At 36.5% G+C, this 22537-nt stretch overlaps 1 protein-coding gene across 1 annotated transcript; it reads right to left on the bottom strand.

Annotated features, from left to right (window-relative positions):
* Nucleotides 1–1289: 1289 nt before the first annotated feature.
* Nucleotides 1290–15214, bottom strand: LOC145488511 (serine/threonine-protein kinase Nek7-like). The gene is made up of 11 exons (XM_081467397.1): nt 15045–15214; nt 14095–14382; nt 12476–12538; nt 11025–11081; nt 10588–10641; nt 10036–10079; nt 5784–5848; nt 4428–4535; nt 3687–3781; nt 2905–3018; nt 1290–2330 (listed from the first exon to the last, which is right to left on the bottom strand). Exons 2-11 carry the CDS (start codon nt 14269–14271, stop codon nt 2220–2222), a joined length of 888 nt encoding a protein of 295 aa, XP_081323523.1. The 5' UTR covers nt 14272–14382; nt 15045–15214; the 3' UTR covers nt 1290–2219.
* Nucleotides 15215–22537: the final 7323 nt, after the last annotated feature.

Genomic DNA, 22537 nt, shown 5'->3' on the forward strand with positions numbered 1-22537 from the left:
ATTCTAAATGAGCTATACCCACATTACATTGTAAATGACAGTCTAAATTGTGTCTCCTTAGTAGATACACTGTTCAATTTGTCACTGCCTGCAGCAAAGAAAAGTTAAGTTACCCAAAAAAAAACGTTTGTACACAACTATAAATGTTAATTACGTTATAATTTGTGATACCCAAAAATTCAAGAACTTTCGAAGTTTCTGGAGATCCTGAAAATTGTTCAACTTTACAAAATACAAAGCATTCAACCAAAAATTCTAGAAAGAAGGATGTTCTCTTTCCGAAAAATGCAGAAAATGCTGTACCATTCCTCAGTAGACTTAATTATTTTAATCTTTTTTTCCACATCAATGTCCACTCATCTCTAAAAGAAAAACATAATGAAAACTAATACAATTATTAATAATCCATCTGCCTTATTTCCTTACCAACTTAAATGCTGCAATGCTGAAAGCAAGCATTACACTGTTGGGAAATGAAACAGGAAATTCCTCCAATTCAATTACTTCAAGACATAACATCAGATTTAGCTGATTTATGTACACTCTTATTAATAGTTACTGCAACCAATTAGGCAAGATCTGAAGTTTCCAGTATATTACTTTCACCTTTCTCTCAAACTTCTTAATAATTCATCAAGTTTAAACAAAGGAAATCACGACCATGACAGTGTTTCAGGGCTAGAAAAAAAACTTGAATTCCAGCTTGCCGTCAGGACAAGTAGCCCTCAAATTTTGCTTGCCCTGGAGAAGTCTTAGTTTGCTCTTTTAATGTTTTCGTTGGTGGACAAGTTGCCTGAGCTCTTGCCCATCTGACAGGTGAGAATGAAAAGTTACCTGCCCGGAACGAAAATCTACTTGTGCCTGACGAGACAACACTTTTTTGAGCCCTGTGTTTGGATATCTGATCTTAATTAGCAGTGGTTTTCATTTTTCATGATTTTATTTCTCTGTTTTCTCCTTCATTTTGGTTTTAAGTCAGAAGAAATAATTATCAAACATGAGAGACAGTGTTTGGCCACATTTCCAAACACCTCAATAGTTCTTCAAAACTACTTTGCTATGCATCCTATTTTCGACTCCTTCCTTGGTGTTTGGAAATGTGGTCAAACAGCCATTCCTGTTTGATATATTAATTCCAAATATAAAACCCTAAGTCACCAAAGATGTTTTTCATCACACTTACTACAATCTTTTTCTCTTTTCCTCATTTACCTTTGTACTACAATGTAAATGCCCCGAGTTCTTTTACATTGTAAGTTGTAGTTTCTGATCTCTAACGTCTCCCGCAAAATTAAATTAGTCAGTCTATTTTACTCGCAATATCTTTTGACTTAAAATAATGGATTTCTCTCGAGGAGTGAACATAACCTTTAATGGTTTTAGAATTCCTCTGGTAAGAAAACCATTTTCTTCTAAATATGAATTCAATAAAACTAACCAAATCTAAAGGAACTCTACAAAATCAAGAAAATGAGACTCTTGCTTACAAGAGGAATTTTGGCAATGAGGTGTAATGTACCAATGCAGTCTGAAGTGAGCAAAGCCAAAGAACGAAGGCCATACTATTTAAGGCTACTTTTGGCTGCCTATTTTTGCCCATTTTCGTTCAATGCAAACCCCAAACTTGAGACCAAAATTAAATACTCACTATACAATAAAACAACAGTTACAAAACAAAGAGGATTTTGGACTATTCTTGACCTCATTTTTTTACAAAAACCTACTTTTGACTTTTAAATTGAAGCTCAACAGAAGCTAAGTAACCTAATATAAGCTCCTTGCACACTCCTGAACATTACAAACTTGCACAGCTTCGACCATCTGTTAATTTCTGTTGTCTTCACCTTAAGTTTCAATTGACCCTTTTACTCTATTATTTGGCAAGTCTAAAGGAATAAAAATGGGCTCTTAACCTATGTGTAGATGTACCCACCACTCACTCCCCCTCACCCCTGCCCCCCTCCCTCCCCAAGCAACAGGAGGAAGGGGTACAGCAGGAAAAGCTACACCTAGCCTACAGGGCTCTTTAATACTGCAGCCAATAATTTACTTATGTAATTAAGAGTTCATTAATCCAGCTCAGACAGCAAGATAACAACTCCAGATTTTAAAACTTGTAATAAATTATGTGGTCTGTTACCTACATTACACACATTTCTACCATTTAAAATTTAATTCAAGTATTGTTCAATGGTCCCTGAGCCACACTGTGAGGCGTGTCACTGAGGCAGGTGGCCTGCATGCATTCCCTGTGCTACCTCATTGACATAACCAATATCTGGCCTCTTGTCAGGGTCAGGATTGATACACAGGCTTACCAAGTCACGTAACTGCAACATAATTACAAACTCAGTTACTCTCCACAACTGCAATCAAGTATACATGTACATTTATTTACTACCTACACCTGTTTTGGAAGAGAATGAGCATTATAGCAAGAAAATATATCAAGCAAAATAAAGCAAATTACAATTTTTAGAGAGGACGTCACATCAGTCTAAGCTGGTATAATAACTGAAATTTGGGAATGTTGGTTTCTATAAAGGCAGAAAAACAGAGTACACGGAGAAAACCCTCAGAGCAAGGTGAGAACCAAAAACAAACTTAACCCACTTATAACACTAAGCAAGAATCGAACTTGGGCCACACTGATCCTGTGCCATTGGTGCTCCCTATAACAGAATATTGTAAAACTAGGAAATGCTACGTACTACCGTGAGACATGAAATTTTTGAGGGCTCTTAATTCTGCAGTTTTTGTGTTTTATTTTCCAAGATCCTCAAACAAAGTTCTGCAAAAATTTACTCCACTGGCAAGCTTATAATACAAAACCCAACATGTAGAATCTTGTTGATACCATTTATTATTAGCAACTGGAGATACCAAAGTTATGAATTAACATACCTCTTGAGAATAATGCTCTGCCGGCAGAGGTGGATAATCACATGATTCTATCTTCTTACACAGTGAGTACAAATTCATTTTATCGCCATAAAACGGCGATTGGAGGGCAGCCATCTATTATACAGTTGGGAAGAGAAATTACTGGTTAGGGATCACAAGTACTGTCTTTTAAAAGTTGTTCTGACCTGTTTCTAGAACAATGGAAACTGCTCAACAGTGCAAGTTACATTTCACAAATCTTGAAGTAACTTGAGCATGTTTGGTTTTCACTGTTAATGAATTGTTAGTTAAAATAAACTTGAACAATACATTTTCAAGATTCATATCTTTCTCACTATGGTTTCTTCATGTTCTTTAAATCCCCTTCCAAAAACACAAGTTGCACATTAAGGTAAAGTATCTTTCCTGAACTACATTACATACTAACAGTGCACACATTTCATTTCATAGGTTAATCTCCTTGGATGGCATCTTCCCAGCTTTTTGTGGTTTACCAGCTAACAATTACTTTTTTTTACACACATTCTTGTCTCCAGCAGTTGTGACTCTCTTGGTCAGCTACAAAACCACCAGCCTCTGGCTCATTCCAGTTTCTTGAGCATGTACACAGAACTAATTTTCGTTTAAATCAATTAATCAGATTTGAGCGGAATCAGTGGAGTCTGTAAATTGTCACCCAGAAGATCATGTCTTGGTGTTGACCAAAAGTAACGGCAACTTCCAGGGAAGAATAGTACAACCACCACACCAGCTTTAACTAAAATAAACTATTAATATTTTACCTCATATAATAGACAACCTAAAGACCAAATATCAGACTTGAAATTGTATCCAGTTTCATGTATTCTCTCTGGTGACATGTAATAAGGTGTTCCCACTAACAAATGAACATACAACAAAATCATTATAGTTAGACATCTAAAGTGGACAGCCATTTATTAGCAATGCGGGTCAACCAGCTGCCTCGCTTAAATGGAAGATGGCTGCCTGGGGCTATCACGGTACTGTCCAGTTAGCCCCCAGATAGAATACTGCCCCCCATGGCTGGAAAATCCCCACAACAACCATGAGCCCCCATTCCAGGCACCCAGAGAAGCCAGGAAAAAACAGAGGGTGGGGTGGGGTGGAGGAATGCTTGAACTAAAACCAGACTCCTGACTTGACTGCTGACAAACAACCACTACAAAAATGCTCAAGAACTCCAAGATCCAGCCTTTAGAATGTAGTTGCAACATTCAATGAGAGTCTGCACTTGTGAGATTCACTACTGATTGGAAGAGCCTGATAAGCTGGTGGCGATTACCTTTGTTAAATTGTTGTTTAACTAAATCATATAGCGTTACATGTAACTAGAAATAATCCTCTAGACTGATACCATGCTCATAATCCTGGATTAGATTGTTGGCAAATTTAACACACCAGGAAGTACATGTACATGTGGGAGTTAATTCCACGCAAGGGGCAAAGGTTTTGTTCGGCTGACCATTATGATTGTTGTGTTTGTTCAATAATTAAATTCTCACCAAGAGAATGAGCTGCTGTTGTCTTGGAGCTAAAAAATCTTCCAAGCCCTAAGTCACCAAGTTTCACCACACCAGATGCTGTTATGAAAACATTGGCAGGCTTGATATCTGTAAAGAGAACAGAAATTCTTTGATTGAAATTCTATTTTAAGCCCCAAAGGAGACCATTGCCATAAATTATATACAACGCACATACACCCTGTAAATATAAAAGAACAGACAGTTTGACCTGCAGCAACTTCTTCATAAGTTCTTGCGGCTTCTTGCGGTGAGATTTTCAACTTCTTGCGGCTTCTCGCGGTTAGACTTTCAACTTCTTGCATTTCGAATGTTCTTGTGGGTAAACCACAAAAACAAGACATTTTTACCTCTTGCCACAGCTTGCGTGTTCTTGCGGCGCAAGAACTTCTTGCACCATGTTACAATATTATGTAAATTTCTGTAGTTGTAATTGTCAGCGGACTTTCTGCCGTACATATAAATTATGTATTTTGAATCGTTAGTTTAGTCTTCTACCGTTAGCTGAGTGAATAAAGCTTCGAAACATGCCACTTCTTGTGCGTGCATTATTTTTGGGCTGTACCGTATGATGGCGACGGCAATTGACAGGTAACTTATTTAGGGTTATCAAGAAGTGACCTCCAACCGTTTTCCAATATCTACTGCACAGGGGTTCATTGAGGGCAGGGCACCAGGCAAATTGGCCGGCTGTAAGGACGATTTTTGCCTGCCTGGTTTGACCATCTATAGGAAAGCTTTCTTTTTATGTTGTTGTTGTTGTTGTTGTTTCTTTCTTTCCTTTAATTTTTTATACAGAAGTTCAGTTTAAAAAGGTTTTGCCTGCCTGTGAAAACCAGTTACCCTCCTACTGAAAACATTTATGAAATCCCTGCATACAGAGTTCAATATTTTTGTTTCTGTTAGCCTAGTTCAAATTATCAGTAAGACCTTCTTTTTCAATTTCAAGGATAGGCAAGTTTTCAATGATTCCTCCAGGCCTGTGCAGATCGTTAATTAAAACATAAAATTCCACAAGCTACATTGCTTAAGCGACCACCAACTTTTTCTCAAATACATACAGAGTTTTTTTTTTCTTTTTTTTTTTATCCTGGTTCATACAAACATCAGCCCTTTTCTTCAATTTGAAGGACTATTCATGTCAAGGATATACAGGATATGTATACATGTATATGGCAAGGTTTCAAGGACTTGTCAAGGGACTGTGCATATGGGACCAGGACAGTCATAATGTATGATTTGTTGGAGAGAGCACATATTTCATATTTCACATGGACCAATTTCTTTCTAGGTTGATCATAAAAGACAGATGAAAGCAATGAAATCACATCAAAATACCTCTGTGCATGACTCGTCTTGAATGCATGTGCTGCAAAGCAGCTGTCAGTTGAACAAAGTATTTCCTACAAATTCAACAAACATACATGAACAAAAACATGACATACTGTACAGGTATTTAAAAAGTCTGTGGGTAAATCTGTTCAGCAGCACTCAAGTTACACATTTGTTGCACAATATGAAAGCAGTGAAGAGCAGAAGTTTTGCTTCAAAGTTGCATTACTTTATTCATTATCAAATTGCTTCATAGTCAATGCCACCACGTGCAGCCCTGTGGAGTAGATATCATGCAGAACATGTACATATAAATCAATCTTTTATTGTACATTTATCATTGTTAGCCTTGATGGTTGGTCTAGTTTGTCTCTGACATCTGATTATTGTTGTCCATTTTTAACTCGTGAATTGCGCGCATGCGCAAGAGCGAGTTGTAGATATGATATGAAGAATGGCACTCGCTCGCTCGCTCGATTGGTCAATTCCTGTAAACTTTTTTTCGATTTCAGGCTTTTACGTGCATTTGATAGTTTTTGGCGAGTAGTAAACAAAAGAAATGGCCATCTTTGTTGCTAAGAATAGTGGTGGGTGAAAAAGAAGCCAATGAGAATCTTAAAAGAGTTTAAAACTATATGTTTTTCATCCATGAATTAAGTTTGGCCAATCTCCGAATATACTTTTGGCAGTTTGCAGCGTATATTTCATTTATGGTGTCAGGGCTTCTATTTTTTCAATATATATATACAGGAAAATGATTTGTGTGTCCGAGAAAGAAAAAAGATAAAAAAGAAAAGAAATTTTAAAGAAAAATGAAAAAGTTTCAGGCGGGCGACGGATTTGAACTCTCCACCTCTTGATGGCAGAGCAGACTAGAAGGTCCCTTGCAGTACCACAGAACCACGTTTACAAGTGATTATGTCCAGGCGAAAATAACCATTTTATTAAGCAGTATCAAAACGCTGATCTTTTGGTTAATTCCACCACGGGCTCAAAAGACTCGAGTGTTCGCAAAGTTGAGCTTCACGCTCGCCAAGACCGATTACAAAGTGTCGCCCATGGCCCACTGGTTAAGTGACTCCTTTAAGATGGCTGTGTTCGTTATTCCTGGAGCTGTATCGACGTTGGGAAGTGGTTTGTAAAGTTTGAGCCCACGAATGGCTTGCCGAACGTTTCTGGACTGGAGTCGTTCATTGTTGTGAGAAAAAGCCTTCATGCCATTGCCAGGTAAGCACTTACAGTTTGTATCTTAAACAATTAAAGGTTTTTTATGGTTATTCTTGGTCATGGTTCATTTTTTTTCAAAGAAAATGGAATTGATAGATCGACTGTACTTCGGCTGTCCTCGGGAAGTGCTCGTAAAGTCAAGTACTTTACTGCAGAACCTTGAACAGTTCATAGAGAGTAACACTGATCATTCTTGGCAAGACTATTTGAACAATATGTCATGTCAGGGAACACAGGCTGATTCAATTATAATTTAAGCACTGGCCAATTGCCTAAATCTGTCAATTCATATCGCTGAATCATTTCAAACGTTTGCTCCTGTTACTGTTGTTCAAGCAGTGAATGTGACAGGAGAATACACAAACATTTACATTGGACACATAAGTAAAACTCATTATGTTTCTACAGTAGAAACGAGAAATTGTCAGGTATCAAACAACAAAACATGTGATCAAACTGTAGTTGAAGGAAAAAAATTGATAAACAGGAAAAATACAGAGCTGATCAAGGTTGCATGAAAGAATACATGAAAAAGAGAAGAGCTAGTGCAGATTTTAGAAAAAGAGAGAGTCAAAATTCCATGCAAAGGTACAAAATATTGAAACAATTAGGGAGAAAAGGAAACAAACTGTCACAAGAAGGAAAATGACCAACCCAGAACACGAAAGAGAAATTGACAAAAAGTCTAAAAGGAAACGGAAAGCAGAGAACCCAGATCACATACAGGAAATTGCAAAAAAGTCATCTAGAAGACAAAAAGTGAAGCATCCAGAACAGGTGTGGTGTCAGGGTGGACCAACAGCTTTACTAAAACAATTGTTGCTAACACTTGTTATATCTTCTTATAACATAGCAGATCATTCAGAGCTTATCTCACATACATTGGCCACTGGACTATGGAGACTACTAAAATACACTATAAGAACTGGAATGATGTAGTTACTTGCACGTGGTAATTAACAGAGACATACAGCACTGCAGCCAACTATATTCATTCTGGATTTAGTACCAGTTACAGTATCTGAAGTTACAAAAAAATGAACAGGGTGAAAAATGCAGGGACAGCATCACTGGAGTTCATGCAGTTAATAACACAAATCACAAAGAAAGAAGTACATGTATTATATTTGTTGGAACTACATGTACTGCTGTCAACTTCACTGAAAACAACAATGTGGTCTTGAGAACTTAACATCAAATAATGAATTCAGCATCTTCCATGTATTCTTTGGTTATATTCATACAAGCACCATGAACTTCTATCATGACTATTTCAACTAGTAACAACAACATTTTGTACAATAGTTGAACTATTATCAGACTCTGTGATTGCCTTCCTCAGAATCATTTATTAAATGAACTCGCTCTTTAAGACTTTGTATAAAGCACATCGACTGGTAAGTGTCAGTTTGATTTTACCCTAGTCATAATTACCAAAACAAACCAGTTGATGTAGAACCACCATAAATGCAATCAATTCACTGCAAAACTGCTAGATAATCAAAGATTAGAGGGGAACATTTGATACCTTCAGTTAGCTTGAGTTTGGCTGATTTCATAGTTTGACAGTCCTTCATAGTAATTCTACTAGTTATTCCTTGTGAACTAATTTAATACATAATGTCCTGAGTTTCCATTTGTAAAGAACCAGTTTTACTGGCAGACATATTTTCATAAAACCAAGTAAAAATGTACATCTCATATTTATCTGTGCAATTTCCTTAATTACACTCAAATCTGGGTGAGTCACTTGCAGCTGATTACAATCTATACTGTGCAATTTTACAATCAACCCTCCTTCACAGTGCAATTCTCACAAGCTCCTAAAGATACATTTATCTTTTACGAAATATTTAGAAGTCCTTCAGAATAGTTTGAAATTTTCAGTAAGTAGCCACAAGTCTTTGGCTGATCGGAAGTCCTTGAAAAATAAATTATCAAAAACATTCGCCACTCTTAGCTTACTTACTCACTGCTTTTCCACACCCTGTTGGAAGGAATACTCCCTTGTGAAAAGGGTAATGATGTTTTTCTCACTTAACAAGGGTGCAAATCTCACTTAGGGTGCCACTAATTTTAGTCATCAGTACTTTTTGGGGTTGCACACAAAAAAATTAATTATATAAAGAGAAATGTTGTCATTGTAGCCCATTCTTTGCAGTCAAATAAAGTTTAAGCCACAGCCAGATTGGCCTCATTTAGGAGTTTAATTCAAATCACCAAAATTTTTACTTTAGAGTATCCCCACCCAGGTTATGTACAAAATACAGCTATGGCTCTAAGTCATTTCCCGCTACCTTGGAGCAAAACAGCACCCTTTTGAACTTTCTTTCCACAAACCTTTAAAGTAAAATCTGGAACAGTGATTGTCTTACATTAACTCCCACTCAGCGCATATTTTCTGTCTTTGAGGCCTAATTGAATTTCATATCATATTCCTCAAAATGTCCATTTACCAGTCCAACACTTCTTAGAACGGTTCATACCCTAGTATGGAAATCAAACCTCATTTTCTATTGACGATATTTAAATTTCATTGGCTTATCAAATTCACAAGTTGGCTTGCAGAGCCTTTGATTATAAAAGGACAGATTTTTCTTTGCCTCAGAATTGTATTTAAAGCAACCACCTGGTGTCAAACCTTGGCCTTGCAAACCAGGAAAAAATTATACAGAATGTGGTTCCTACTGCAGACAGAGGAGAACATGCACCAGTCCTAGAGGTCTTTGCTTTCATAGCGTCAATACGACAGAATAATTGACAGAATGCTCTTCCACAGCATTCCAAGTACAAAATGCTGTGATCAGGCTTTCAGATGTTATTTACATGGCAGAATCTTTTCAAATTATACTATGTGTTTCACCTTGTAAATTTTTTTTTTATGCTATCAAAACTTGACCTTTGGCTTATGTACAGCTAGGATTTTGGCAAGTTCATTCATGGAATATTTTAATAAAAATTAACTGTAATTACTGTAAAATAAGAAGACAGGTACAGTATAAAATAAAATTTAAAAAAAACTGTTACTTACCAGACTGTTCTCTCTGGAATCAACCTAGCCTGCTTCTTAAAATGCTACAATTTAGATTGAAGAAACAGAAAAATTTAATCAGTAGATAAGACAAAAAATAAATATGTAGGTACGTCTCTAAAGCTGTAAGTCTAAATTGTAATTAGCAGGGCTGTCTTTAAGTTTTGATCTATCTGCAGCCTTGATCTGTAACAAACTTGTTACTTTATGGGTGAATTATATCAACTATAGGAAAGTTCACCAGTAACATCGAGGGCCCATCAAGCATGCTGAGCTGTATCGATCAGGCGCTATGTGCTTATTGACAGCTCCCTGAATGAGTGAATCGCCACAGACCGGAGTCACTCAAAGGGTCAGGGGTTGCAACAGCTTCCTAGCTATGTAACAGGTAAATGAAAATGTTACACATATATATGAAAGAACCTATATAACAGGGAACAAAAATTAAACAAATTACACCATAGACCCAATGCAATCTTTCATGGATACAAGTTTACATTTCTTGTATTAAACCTTGATTTATGATTTTATGATACTTTCAGTAAGTCATACCTTAATCATTCTTGATAAATCTCCTGCATCTGCTAACTCTAATATAATATTAAGCTGTGAGAAAAAAGACAAAAACACAAATCAAAACTAGATAGTACATTGTGATGCGAAAGATACTAATTCTGTCACAGCAAGTATGAAACAACGAAAAGTCCTTGATGTGAGTCCAATCAATGATGATCTTCTGGTATGCAACGTTTGGATATTCTTTAGAATCATTGAGAATCGTCAGTGTTTTCAAACTGCCTTTCAAAAGCGTTCAGCACTTTCCATGTACACAGCACCGTGATTTGTTGCATGCACAACAAAGAAATGAGGTGAAAGCTGCACCTTAGTAGCTAGCTGCACCGTCCTATAAGAAGGTTAACTGTCAATGGCTACATGTACATGTACACTTATGTTTTGTATATACAATCATGTAGGGGTCAGTATCTTACCTCATTATTTTCGATAAATGATGCCAAATACTTGATAACATTGGGATGATTGAGTTGCTAAAAAGAAACCATATTGAAATTTTATGCCTCAATACAGACCATTTAAAGTGGCTAACCTGAAAAACATATCTTTAAAAATGCTAGCTCAAGTAAGGTCTGCATGTGAGCCAAGACGTCCATCGGGCTGGAGCTTATCCTGGTTTCTGTGGCATGAAATAACTAGCCTGAGTATTTCTACCCCCCCCCCCCCTCCTGGATCGGATGCTAGTCCATCGAAGGGTCAATAATCCCCAGCATTAAATTCACCAGTACCCATTTATGAAACTTGGGTGAAGAGAGTCACTGAGTATTAAGTGTCTTGCCCAAGAACACAACAAAATGTCCCCAGCCAGGGCTGTCCTCAGCCAGGACCACTCTATCCAGAGTCAAGCGCACTAACCATGAGGCCACCGTGCCTCCAATAAAAAAGCTAGCCATCTGACTCTATTTAGCCTGGGGTAAAGAATTATACACTGCTGCCTCATGCCACTGAAAATGGAGTTAAGCACTGGTACTGAAGGGAAATGTAGCTCCCTAGAACAGGCTTGAGCCTTAGAACTGTCTTTTCAGAACATACAGAGCTACCCTGCAAGATAGAGATTCCCTTCTCTTTCTGCTCCCAGCGAGGGACAAGAGGGAACCTCTGCTTGCAGCCATTCGATTTCTAGATTTTGCATGTATTATGCTTTGGCATGTAAAATGTTTGCACACGATCAATTTTTTTTTTAGTTATTGTCAGGCAAAACACTTGAAGTAAGACTTTTACATCATTTATTTCTGAGAGAAACTTCAGAAAGTTCTGATAAGTTCTTCGAAGTAACGAGCGACGTAATTGGCTTCATTTAAGACCATGTGGTCCTGCATGTGTTTTGCAAACTGCAAGCTAGAACGAGATGAACAAACTGTACTGGAATAATTAAAAACATAAGCTTAATAACTTGCCAAGCAACCCTTGCAATGACAATGAATAACTTGTTATAAGGAGAATTGATGTAAAGCAAAATATCAAAGATTACCAGTTATGTATTGAATTTAATGAGTATGTGACAAAACCATGTCCCTGCTGTGATGTCGATTGAAATTTTAGCCAATCACATGGCAACAGATATTGTTAGCAGTCTCACAAATGGACAGCATTTAGTGTTCGTAAGTTATAAAGATACCAGATAAAACTTGCCCAAAACCAGTATTTTTAATTTATGCATCCCTGGTTGTGGACAGTGGCCGGCTGATCAAACAACCAAGTGGTTGCATTTTGTGAGCAGAGGTTCCATCTCATCTCTCATCAAGCAGAAAGAGAAGGGAATCTGTCTCGCAGGGTAGTGGCATACCAGTTCTACTGATACAACTGTAGCCTCTTCCTCTCTCCTTTCATGTAACACTGTGACCAGAGAAAATAGAATTCAGTTTACCTTAAGTAAATCTATTTCTTTAATACAGTCTTGTCTGGCTTTTGCATCCATCATTTCAAAGATCTAAAATATTAAATAAAATGAAAACAAAAATTATAATATGCCTCAGATATATGATGAATAAACATGATATGAAAATTAAAATTAATTCTACAATTACTCCAGGAAATATCATTTGGGCCCACAAACCAGGAAACACTACATATAATTTCAACACATCTTTTAAAAATTTCTGAAATTTTTATACACTGATAAATTATTGCCAACCAATTACACCTAAAGAGGATTATTTAATTATTAATGAGTATACATGTCACAAAGACATACATATTTAAATACATATTTTCATCTATCAAATAGTCATGCTTAAAATCTACATGTACTCAGACCTCTTAAAAAATCTTTTCAAAATTCAGATATTGCATATATAGACAAAACACTGTTTCAACCCTTCTGATGTCATGATGTAAATTTCAGGCAATGAATTTTTTTTCAAGGTTGCAATCTGAAGTATTTAATTAGATGCTGAATATACTCAAGACTGTAAGTCTATGTTCTATCAATAAACAAGAAGTGACATTGGTAAAATCAGAATGATCAAGAAACAATGGAGAATTTGAGATTTTCTCTTTAATGGTTTGCCTTTAGACTGTAATACATGTATGACACAAAAAGCACATCAGTAAAATAATCCTTATTAACAGGTGACAAGCTATTTGTTTATTTTTATAGGTTGTTTCAAGGCTCTCTTTACTTGTGGTTAAATTAACACTGAATTAATTAGCTAGCTGGCAAGACAATCCACACCTCAAGACAAAAAGAAAAATATATATTTTCCTGTAATTTAAATTTGATTTTCAGCCTTCAATTGCAGCTCCCCAATATTCAACAATCAGAGGGCCAACAATAATTTGTGAGCAAATGTCAAAAAACTTAATTACACTAGTAGATGGCAGATGCAAGTCAATTCATATTCAATTTTTTAATTTATCTTCAAAGTACATATATGTGGTGAATTCGGGCTAGGCAATAATCTGAAGCTCAAGTGAATAGTTAATTTCTCACCCCAAACCCCCGCTATTCACTGGCAACCCTGCGGTGGACAGTGACAACAGCCTAGGGTGATAAAACATTCAAATTTCTGCTGCAGATCAACTTGCCTAATTCCTAAAACAAATAATTTTGCAGTTGGTTGTTGCTATATTTAGATCTGGGTTTTCTGACCCGAAACTTGGAGTGGACCTCAATTAAACAATTTCTCTTAGAGGTTTGAAGACAGTGTCAGTGATCTACAATATTAATCTCAACGTTATCTAGGCAGAATTTTTAATTGTTTGAAAGTTGTACCGTTCCGTTGAATAAATTTCAAGTCGGTTGCTTCTCGAAGAATAACCGTTTTTCCTTCGCACCTTGCTATTAAAATACAGCCATCATAAACTGAACGTGAATTTTGTGATTAATTCTTCGGTTACCATGCACAGTAACCCAAATATCTAGAGCCCTAAAGCAACGAAAACCATATCAACACCAAGTTTACTAAAATCCATAGCTTACGTCATGTACAAATCGATTAAGCTCTAAGGACAGCGTTCTTGGTAGACGATGTGTTGTCAACTTACCTGGACTTTCTTGAGAGCGACTATCGAGTTATCTATTAAACATCGAGCCCGGTAGACCACGCTAAACTGGCCTCGACCAATTTTCTTTTCGATTTCAAAGTTCGTGATACTCCCGTACTGACTGGTGTCGACGTCGCTTGAAGTGTTTAAGCCGTTCCCTTCTTCCATAGCAGCCATTAGAATTGGTTCTACAAGATCTCTTCCTCTGGACTGGTGATCCTTTCTTTATTTCGATAAAAATCGTCGTGCAATGTACTTCGTTCCTTTTGCTACAACTGGAGTCCTCTCCTGCCGAGAAAACGGAAGAAACTTATCAACAAATTTGATAACCTGAATATTCAGCTATCAAAAAGACTACATGTGCAGTTATCTCCTTCCGAAGGGAAGTCGATAACAACAGCTCAAATCGGGTGATAGGGTTATTTTCAATTTTCACAGTAATTTTTGTAAACCGTGCTCAATCAATTTTGCATGACTAATTTCGTGCATTGAAAGTGACGAGGCCGGTTGAAACAGTCGACAAACCAGGAATAACTGCCGCTAAAACTCCTGACATTTTATTCAATGTCGCTTATTTTCCACGCCGAGAGGAACAGATCTAAGCTGAAAGGAAATCTTAACCTGAAATGCGAAGTTTCGCTCGCAACTGGAAAGTGTAGTATTAAAACCATTTGCAATCGAAAACATTTAAGCTCACTACAATAATCGATCGAAGATGCAGTTTGTAGCCAGTAACAACGAAATCTGTAAATTCTTAAATAATCGGACTTAACTGCAGGTGAAGAAAGGTGAATTTAGAAAGCGATAGACTGTTGATACTTAGCAAATTCGAATTTATCCGCTTTAGTTTGTATTCAGAAAATTATAAACTACCGTACACTGTAAGCTTATGCTCAAAAAAGCGGCGACAGCGCAAAGGTTCGTGGCTACGCTTTCGGAACTGGGCTTACCTGAAAATCTAAAGCTGTCACGAAGTCTGCATGTCAATCTGAAAGGAGAACCTGTTCAAAGGTCAATATCCTACCACAAAAACTGCTTACGAGTTCTGCAAATGACGGTGTAAAGTTTTAGAGGAAGAAAGCCGCTACTTTGAACGATCCACAGAAGTGCCGGTAGACCATAATTCATTTCGTCGAAAATCCGCTAAACAGAGATAACGCAGGCGGGACGAATGTTATCTGACTCGTTTGTTTACTTGGTTATTTATTTATTTATTCATTTATTTATTTATTTATTTATTTATTTATTTATTTATTTATTTATTTATTTACATTTCCCACAATTTTTATTTATTTATTTATTTATTTATTTATTTATTTATTTACATTTCCCACAATTTTTATTTATTTATTTATTTATTTATTTATTTATTTACTTACTTACTTATTTATTTATTTATTTGCATGCGACAGAATTTATGAGAACGGTGTCATGATGCGTTCCTCTGTTCGTAGGGAACTACTAAGGGCCTAAAATTCCCTAATGGATGAAAAAAGTCAGGAAGAGTACAAAAGGGACGATGAGAAAGTGGGAAAAAAAGACCGAACATTTCTTTAAATTTTTGTATCGTCTTCTTTGACTATGGTCCAGTTGAGTAGGGTAAAATTTTCATCAGCATTGTTATCAGACAAAAACATATTTATTTATTAATTTATTTATTTATTTATTTATTTACCTATTTATTTATTTATTTATTTCTATTTAGTTGTTTATTTATGCATCATTAAATGAAAAATAAACAAATAAAGAATGCTTCTTGCATGCCCACAAGGCCTAACTAATTGGGGACATATCAGATCTGATCGCCTTGGAAAATTAGAAGAGAGTTGCTTTATTTAGTAGGGAGGAGAAACAGCTGAGAGAACCCGGAGAAAAACAATCACGGAGCAAGTGCAAGAAGCAACAAAAACCTCGGCCTGTACCCAAGGTTTCACACTCAGGCCCTCTACGTTGGTGGGAAGCGAGTTCTCTCACCTATAAGTGAACATTATGACTAAAACCTAAAACATTTTTAAAGTCCACTATATTATATTTGACCTCCAAACATGTGTCTGAATGTTTTTTTTTATTGGTCAAATCCGCGGATTTTTTCTTTTTTATATATATATAACGGATTAGATTCGCACTATCCAGAAAATCGGTCTGTATTTTTGTATCCGAAAACTGTCTCAAACATGATATGCCGACCATTCCCCATGTTTTACAAGAACTGAACAGAACCATCAATTAATCATATGTCACCTACATCCCATGGCTCAGATAGCCAACATCTGTTAGAATAAATAAACCAGTAGATATAAAGGCATCCCTCTTTTCCGCTCTATTGTGACTATTGTTTTCGCCAAGTGTATCGCTCAGACATCAAATAAATCAGTGATTTATTGCTGTCTGCTCAGTTTCTGTTCGTGATAATATATAATAGGGAATGTTATTAAAACAACACATCACAAAAAGACGATCTTTTTAAAGACTTAAAACGAGAACAGACAACAATGTGAGCGGAAGAATTAATTAACAAAGCGATTTAAATTATCCGTATTATTTTTTCTTTTAATCCTGATATCTTGATCCTGATCTTTTCTTTGTTCTATCAACAGACAGAGCTCTGATCAGGTACGGGAGCTTCAAAGGCACTCCAATTATTAAAAATCGCGTGTTTTGTTTTATTTGAAAATGGGAGCTTGTTTTCAAAAAAATGGCAATCTGTACGGAAGCTTCAAAGGTACATTCACTTATTTAAAATCTGTGGTTTTTTGACTGGGAGTTAGTCTGTTGTCTTTTGTCTTTTGTCATTGTCATAAACCAAACTCCCATTTTCTGGGAGTGAAACTCTCATTTTTAGAAATCAAACTCCCATTTTCAAAAAACCAAACTCCCATTTTTTCCATTTTCCATTTTCCATTTTCGAAAAACAACCCTCTTTTTTAATAACTGGATATCCCTTTGAGGCTTCCGTACTCAGGCGACTTTAGAATAAACATGTTTGTTTTTCTACCAGGCTAGCGTGGAAATTGGTTAAAACTGACACAACTTTCTCAGCAGACAATTAGAACTTTGACCAATGTTCAGTCCACAGTTGAATCTCCTCCAGCGCTACAGAAAAAAGCCTGCGGTTTGAAAATTAAAACGTCTCTGTTTTGAATGTTTGGTCTTGGAACTATACCCTTTCCAAATTTTGAAGCGAGTGGAACCGATCGATTAAACGGAATTTTGGGCGCGGCTTTGTCAGATCGAGTGGAGCTAGTGTTCCCCCACACGTCCCCCTTACACAAATCGAACCGACTTTTAAACAATTATCTTCGCTACAAGCCATCGGCGAACTTATGACTTCTAAAAATCATTATATTAATATTCAATTAGCAAAATTCATTTCAGCTTGCTTTGATCTACGCAATACTCTACCTTTAAACCAAACTGATGTATATAACTTGATTGCAATATCATAACCTTATTATTGTATGTTCAAAAATTATTACTGTTTTAGTTTTAGTTTAATTACAAAAGCTTTTGCCACACTGTATGTATTTATGGTCATGCAAATAAAGCTAGTTGTTGTTGCGTCGCCAATCGTTTCTGCGCATCCTTACTGCGCACGCAAATTAACCTCCACGTCATGCATCGAGCGCGCGCTATAGCAGATGACCATTGCTATGGCTTTACCTAGATTTAACGATCTTGGACGTTCGGTGACCCCTATTTTCTTTTGATGGATCATTTTCTCTATCGATTTTCAAGTTTGAATTTTTCTGAAAAATGCACCATCGAGCTCCGTTCTTTTTAGCTCTTCGTTTATCTGTGCGGTGGTTGAAATGCCTCTTGAAGGCTTAAGTTTTGTGAAAATGTTGGCAACATTTGGAATTATTTACGCAACAGACCCACTTCTACAAAATGTCAGTAAGATCGTTTGCCTCCGTTGATTCACCTTTGATATTTTTAACTGCGCCAATTTTTCAAAATCAGAGTAGTTTTCCACACGTTTTATCTCTGAAACGAAGTCGGTTACCCCCAATTTTTATTGCATTTCTGACACAAGTAATTCATTATCTGACTGCAGTAAACATGTGAAAAAAAAAAATATATCGACTGGAAAATTTTCGCGCGAACGTCCTTAATTAAATGAAGTCGAGGCTAAAAAAGCGTCGCTGTTTCGATTTTTTGGTCTTAGAACTACACCCTTTCCAAATTTTGAAGTGAGTGGAACCGCTTAAACGGTAATTTTCTGTGTTGCGAACGACAACAAAACCTTGAAAGATTCCAAATTAACGCAAGTGGTGTATGTCAGGACGGACATACGGACAATCACGTGACAACCAATATTTTTGCAGCTCGATGTTTTGCCACAGTTTCTCAGCGTTTTAAGCTGCCTTATATACTGTTATTAAAAATGAACTCCTTTGATTAAAATTAATTTTTTACGTGTAGAAACAGTTTTGTATGTCACATGCTGACTTGCCAAGGGCGTGCAAAATAAGACAAAATGATTGTTTTTTTCCCAAAATCTCGAACCTCTTTGCCCCTAATTGTTTGACAATTGCCTTATATATAAAATAAAATGTATTCAAAGTTGCATTCGTTGTGATAAAACTGTCACGGTTTCGAGTTCAATTTGGAATTAATTTGCACGAGTGGGTTTTTTCAAAAAGCTGAAATTGCACGAGCCAAATTAATTCCAAATTGAACGAGAAAATCCGTATGATTACCTATTAATAATATAAGCATGAAAAAATTTGCTTAAAGGAAGTGCCGGAATTTCTTTCTTGAAGCCATTTTTTCTCATTCGAGAAAACTTTTTTCAAAGTTTCCGCACAAAACTTTCGTCATCATTTTACGTAATATCATTGGCTTCGAAAATTTCCTATTGTCTTTCAGCCAATCATAACCCAGAATTACGATGTGTAATTTGCACTGGTGTTACACTTTTTGCACCGGTGTTACACTTTTTGCATTGGTGTTACACTTTTTGCACTGGTGGTACACTTGAACTGCACTGCTCTCAGCCAATTAGAATCGAGTAGTTTTTTCATGTATATTATTGCAGAAATCCTAAAGGGAGATGTAAACACCTCAACGCAGATGCTATACGAGACCTATGCGAAGGTCTGGGAAGAAGAAACTATTCCTGAGGGCTGGAAGGAGGGCCACCTTGTTAAAATCCCCAAAAAGGGGGACTTAACAAATTGTGACAACTACAGGGGAATTACCATGCTTTATCTTCTTCCTTCTGATTAAATAAACTATAATGACATTATCTATAGGCAGTGCGTTACTTTTTCTAACAGACGTTGTGGTATAAATGGATACGGGAAAGATATTGTGCGATAGAAAATAGCACCCACGTGGGTTTTTCGGAATTTTGATTATGCTTTTCGCCAGAGGCAAAATCAGAAAATAATGAAAATGACCAGAAAAAAAATGATTTATTTAAGAATTGAAAACTAAGTCGCATTTAGCAAGAAAGAGCTGTTTCCGACGACATTTAAGCAAAAGTAGGTTACAAACCTTTGGTTAAAATTTTTCCACCTTGCACGGGACGTGTAGAACGGTAAAAAAAAAAAAAAGAAACCATTAAAATGAGTCATTAGATACACCTTAAAATCAGCAGCATGACAGCTAAAACAATTTGCATTACAATTTCCAAGGTCCTAGAGTGAACACCAAAGTCGTGCTCTATTGGGATAAACCGTTTCTGGTTGTTTGGGTTAGATGGGAATTTTCCTGTTCTACCTTTATCGGGGAAAACTCGTTTTTGGTTTGTTTGGTTAATCAACTTTTTAAACCGCCCTCAAAACAAGTTGAAACGCAGTTGAAAAAGCATTTGCGTGATTATGGCGCGTGACTGTAGCTCAAGTAATGACTAGTCTCACGAGTGACCGCGTGTCAACCGAAAACGGTTGGAAAAGTGTTTTGTTGAGAAACGTCAACCCTATCAACCCAAACTGGTTGCGGTTGAAACGGTTTACCTTAAAAGAACACGACCGCGACTTACATTAGCTACAGATTTGCATTTTGCCTCTGGTATAAGGCATAATAAGAAGCTCGAAATATACAAGAGGGATCATTTTTTTATCGTACAATATATTTTTTTCAGAAGCATATCACCTAGAAGCGTTTAACTTCCCTTATCTGTTCCAAACTATGCTGCCGATTATTCCCGACCAATGAAAATCACTCTTCTAATTTTTGCCCATATAAAGAAATTCTGAATAGCGCGCTTTTCGCGAACTCCTCGCGTGAATCTCTCGCAAAACAAACCTGTTCAAAATGGCGTCTATAAGGCGAAGAAGCTCTCGGTTATGAACATAAGGAAGATTTGTGCCTCGGGAAAAGAATTGAGAGAGGAAGTTGTATTTGAAAGAGTTTCTGGTGAGTTGGCAGAAACCTTCAAGGTTTACCTGGACTCTTGTGCCAGCGAGATTGAATCGATAAAACGTTGCAGCAGTCTCTGGCTTTTTTTAGTAAAAAAAGTCAAGTGAGCGATTTTTTGATTTATTCAGTGAAAAGGTGATATGCTTCTGATTTTTTTCCCATGACCATTTTTACTATGGCATCTACCAAGCACTACCAGTAGATGGTGGTCTATTTTATTTATTCAATAATATAATTTTTGTATTAAAATCTTTTTTCGTCAAGGTTGTGCTTAGTGTCACCAGACAAAAGGTCTATTTAAAAGAAGAAGTGTAATTAAATGATATTCACATCACAAAGGGTGGAATTTTTTTGCAACTTTTTACAATTGATGTAAAGATTTAGCAAGGTTTTCCTTTTAAAAGTCTCAATTTGTCGTGATATGTACAAAATACAACTCTAAAATTGTTGAATTCAAATGCAAGGAAACATCAGCCGCCCAAAATAACTATTCTCATCGCGATGGGCATGAGCCATGATCAACAGTCACGTAAACGTAGTTGAAGTCCTTTTTTATGTCGTACAATGGTCATTTTGTCCGGATATCCACTCACACTATAGTAAATGTCAGAAAGCGCGAAGAAATCAGGCTGTTGTACTAAGCAAGATAAAATTCACACAATACTCGAGCACAATGCGGACAGCCAGGTGACAAGTAATTAGGACCGAAGAGGAGGTTAATTACCTAATGGTATCTTTATTCCTTTTTGGGCTCAGCGCGCGTGCTCCTTGTCGATTGAAAACCTTGTTAACCAGCAAGTATAGTCAGCCTTATAGCAGTACTGGTCCAAATTATTTTTTAGCAAGGGGACCGCACTTGTTTTGCCAAAGAATGTTTCTTGTCTTTTGATCTTTCTTTTGATGTTTTGTTTCTTTATTTTGACGTTTCTTGTTTTTTGATATATCTGTTTTAGGTGTAGGTCTTGTGGGGGTATTCCTATACTGAAGTAGCATGTTTTGTGTTGCCAGAAATAAAATATGTAAAACAAAACCTTCAAAGGAAAACCTAGCAATGGAACATAACACACCCAAAGAAAATCTGGAATATGTACGGAGAATTCTGTACGGCCAGAACATCCAGAACTGACTGAAAAATATCAAGAACACTTAAGACATATACGTATACACTTAAGACATAGACGTGTTACTGTCAGCTTTTTTGATCTCGGCCTTGGCTGAAACATTGGCGTGTTAAAAGACATTATAATTATTATTACTCACGTATCGGCGATGTCATAATTTGTGCTTTTAAATTCGTTGACGAACAAGTTAAGCTTTGTTCGTGTGCTTGCCAGGACGTAAATTATTGAAATTATATAGTTACAAATCGGTGTTACCAAACAGAAAAGTAGACTGAAACAGTCATCAGGAAATATTGTGTTAAGAGAATCAATGAATACAGTCTTCTAAAAAATTGCACTTTTCACTGTTTCGTTATCTCGTGCTTCATGAATCCATCATCAATATTATATGTTGCTTCAGTTGTACTTACATGAAATTTATTTTGAATAAAATTCGATCATATTCCACTTCGCAGCACCAGCTTCAAAGTTTGCATAATGTTTGGTGTTCGTAATATAATCGGTATATTTAAATTGTCGTGTCAAATGCAAAATACGTATTTCAAGCGTGAAATAAATCAATATTCTGCGTCAACTTGATCGAGCTTACATAGCATTTTCGGTGGCGACAAGTGACAGCCAGAAATACGTCTACGTTCGGAGGTTCAGTCCCTTACAAGACCTGATGCATTTTAGAAAAAAAGATAAGCGCCAAAAAGTGCATCATCATTACAGTTCCTTCTCACGCATTAACTTATCATAATTTATCCACTGGGAAGGATGATAAACAAAACAGGTCGGCCTTGTTACAGTTTTTACGCTTCACTTGTCTTTTAAACAAAAGACCTTACTTTTTCGTGGAAAAAAATAAAGCAACAAGCTCGAAGAAATAAGTGCTTTCCGGTTTCTTGCTGCGAAAGAAGCCTTTCTTTACAAAAAGGCAGATACCGTGAAGAGAAACGACTTCGTATTGGCTG

Source organism: Orbicella franksi, chromosome 1, assembly GCF_964199315.1.
Source record: "Orbicella franksi chromosome 1, jaOrbFran1.1, whole genome shotgun sequence".
In the NCBI taxonomy this organism is placed as follows: Eukaryota; Metazoa; Cnidaria; class Anthozoa; order Scleractinia; family Merulinidae; genus Orbicella; species Orbicella franksi.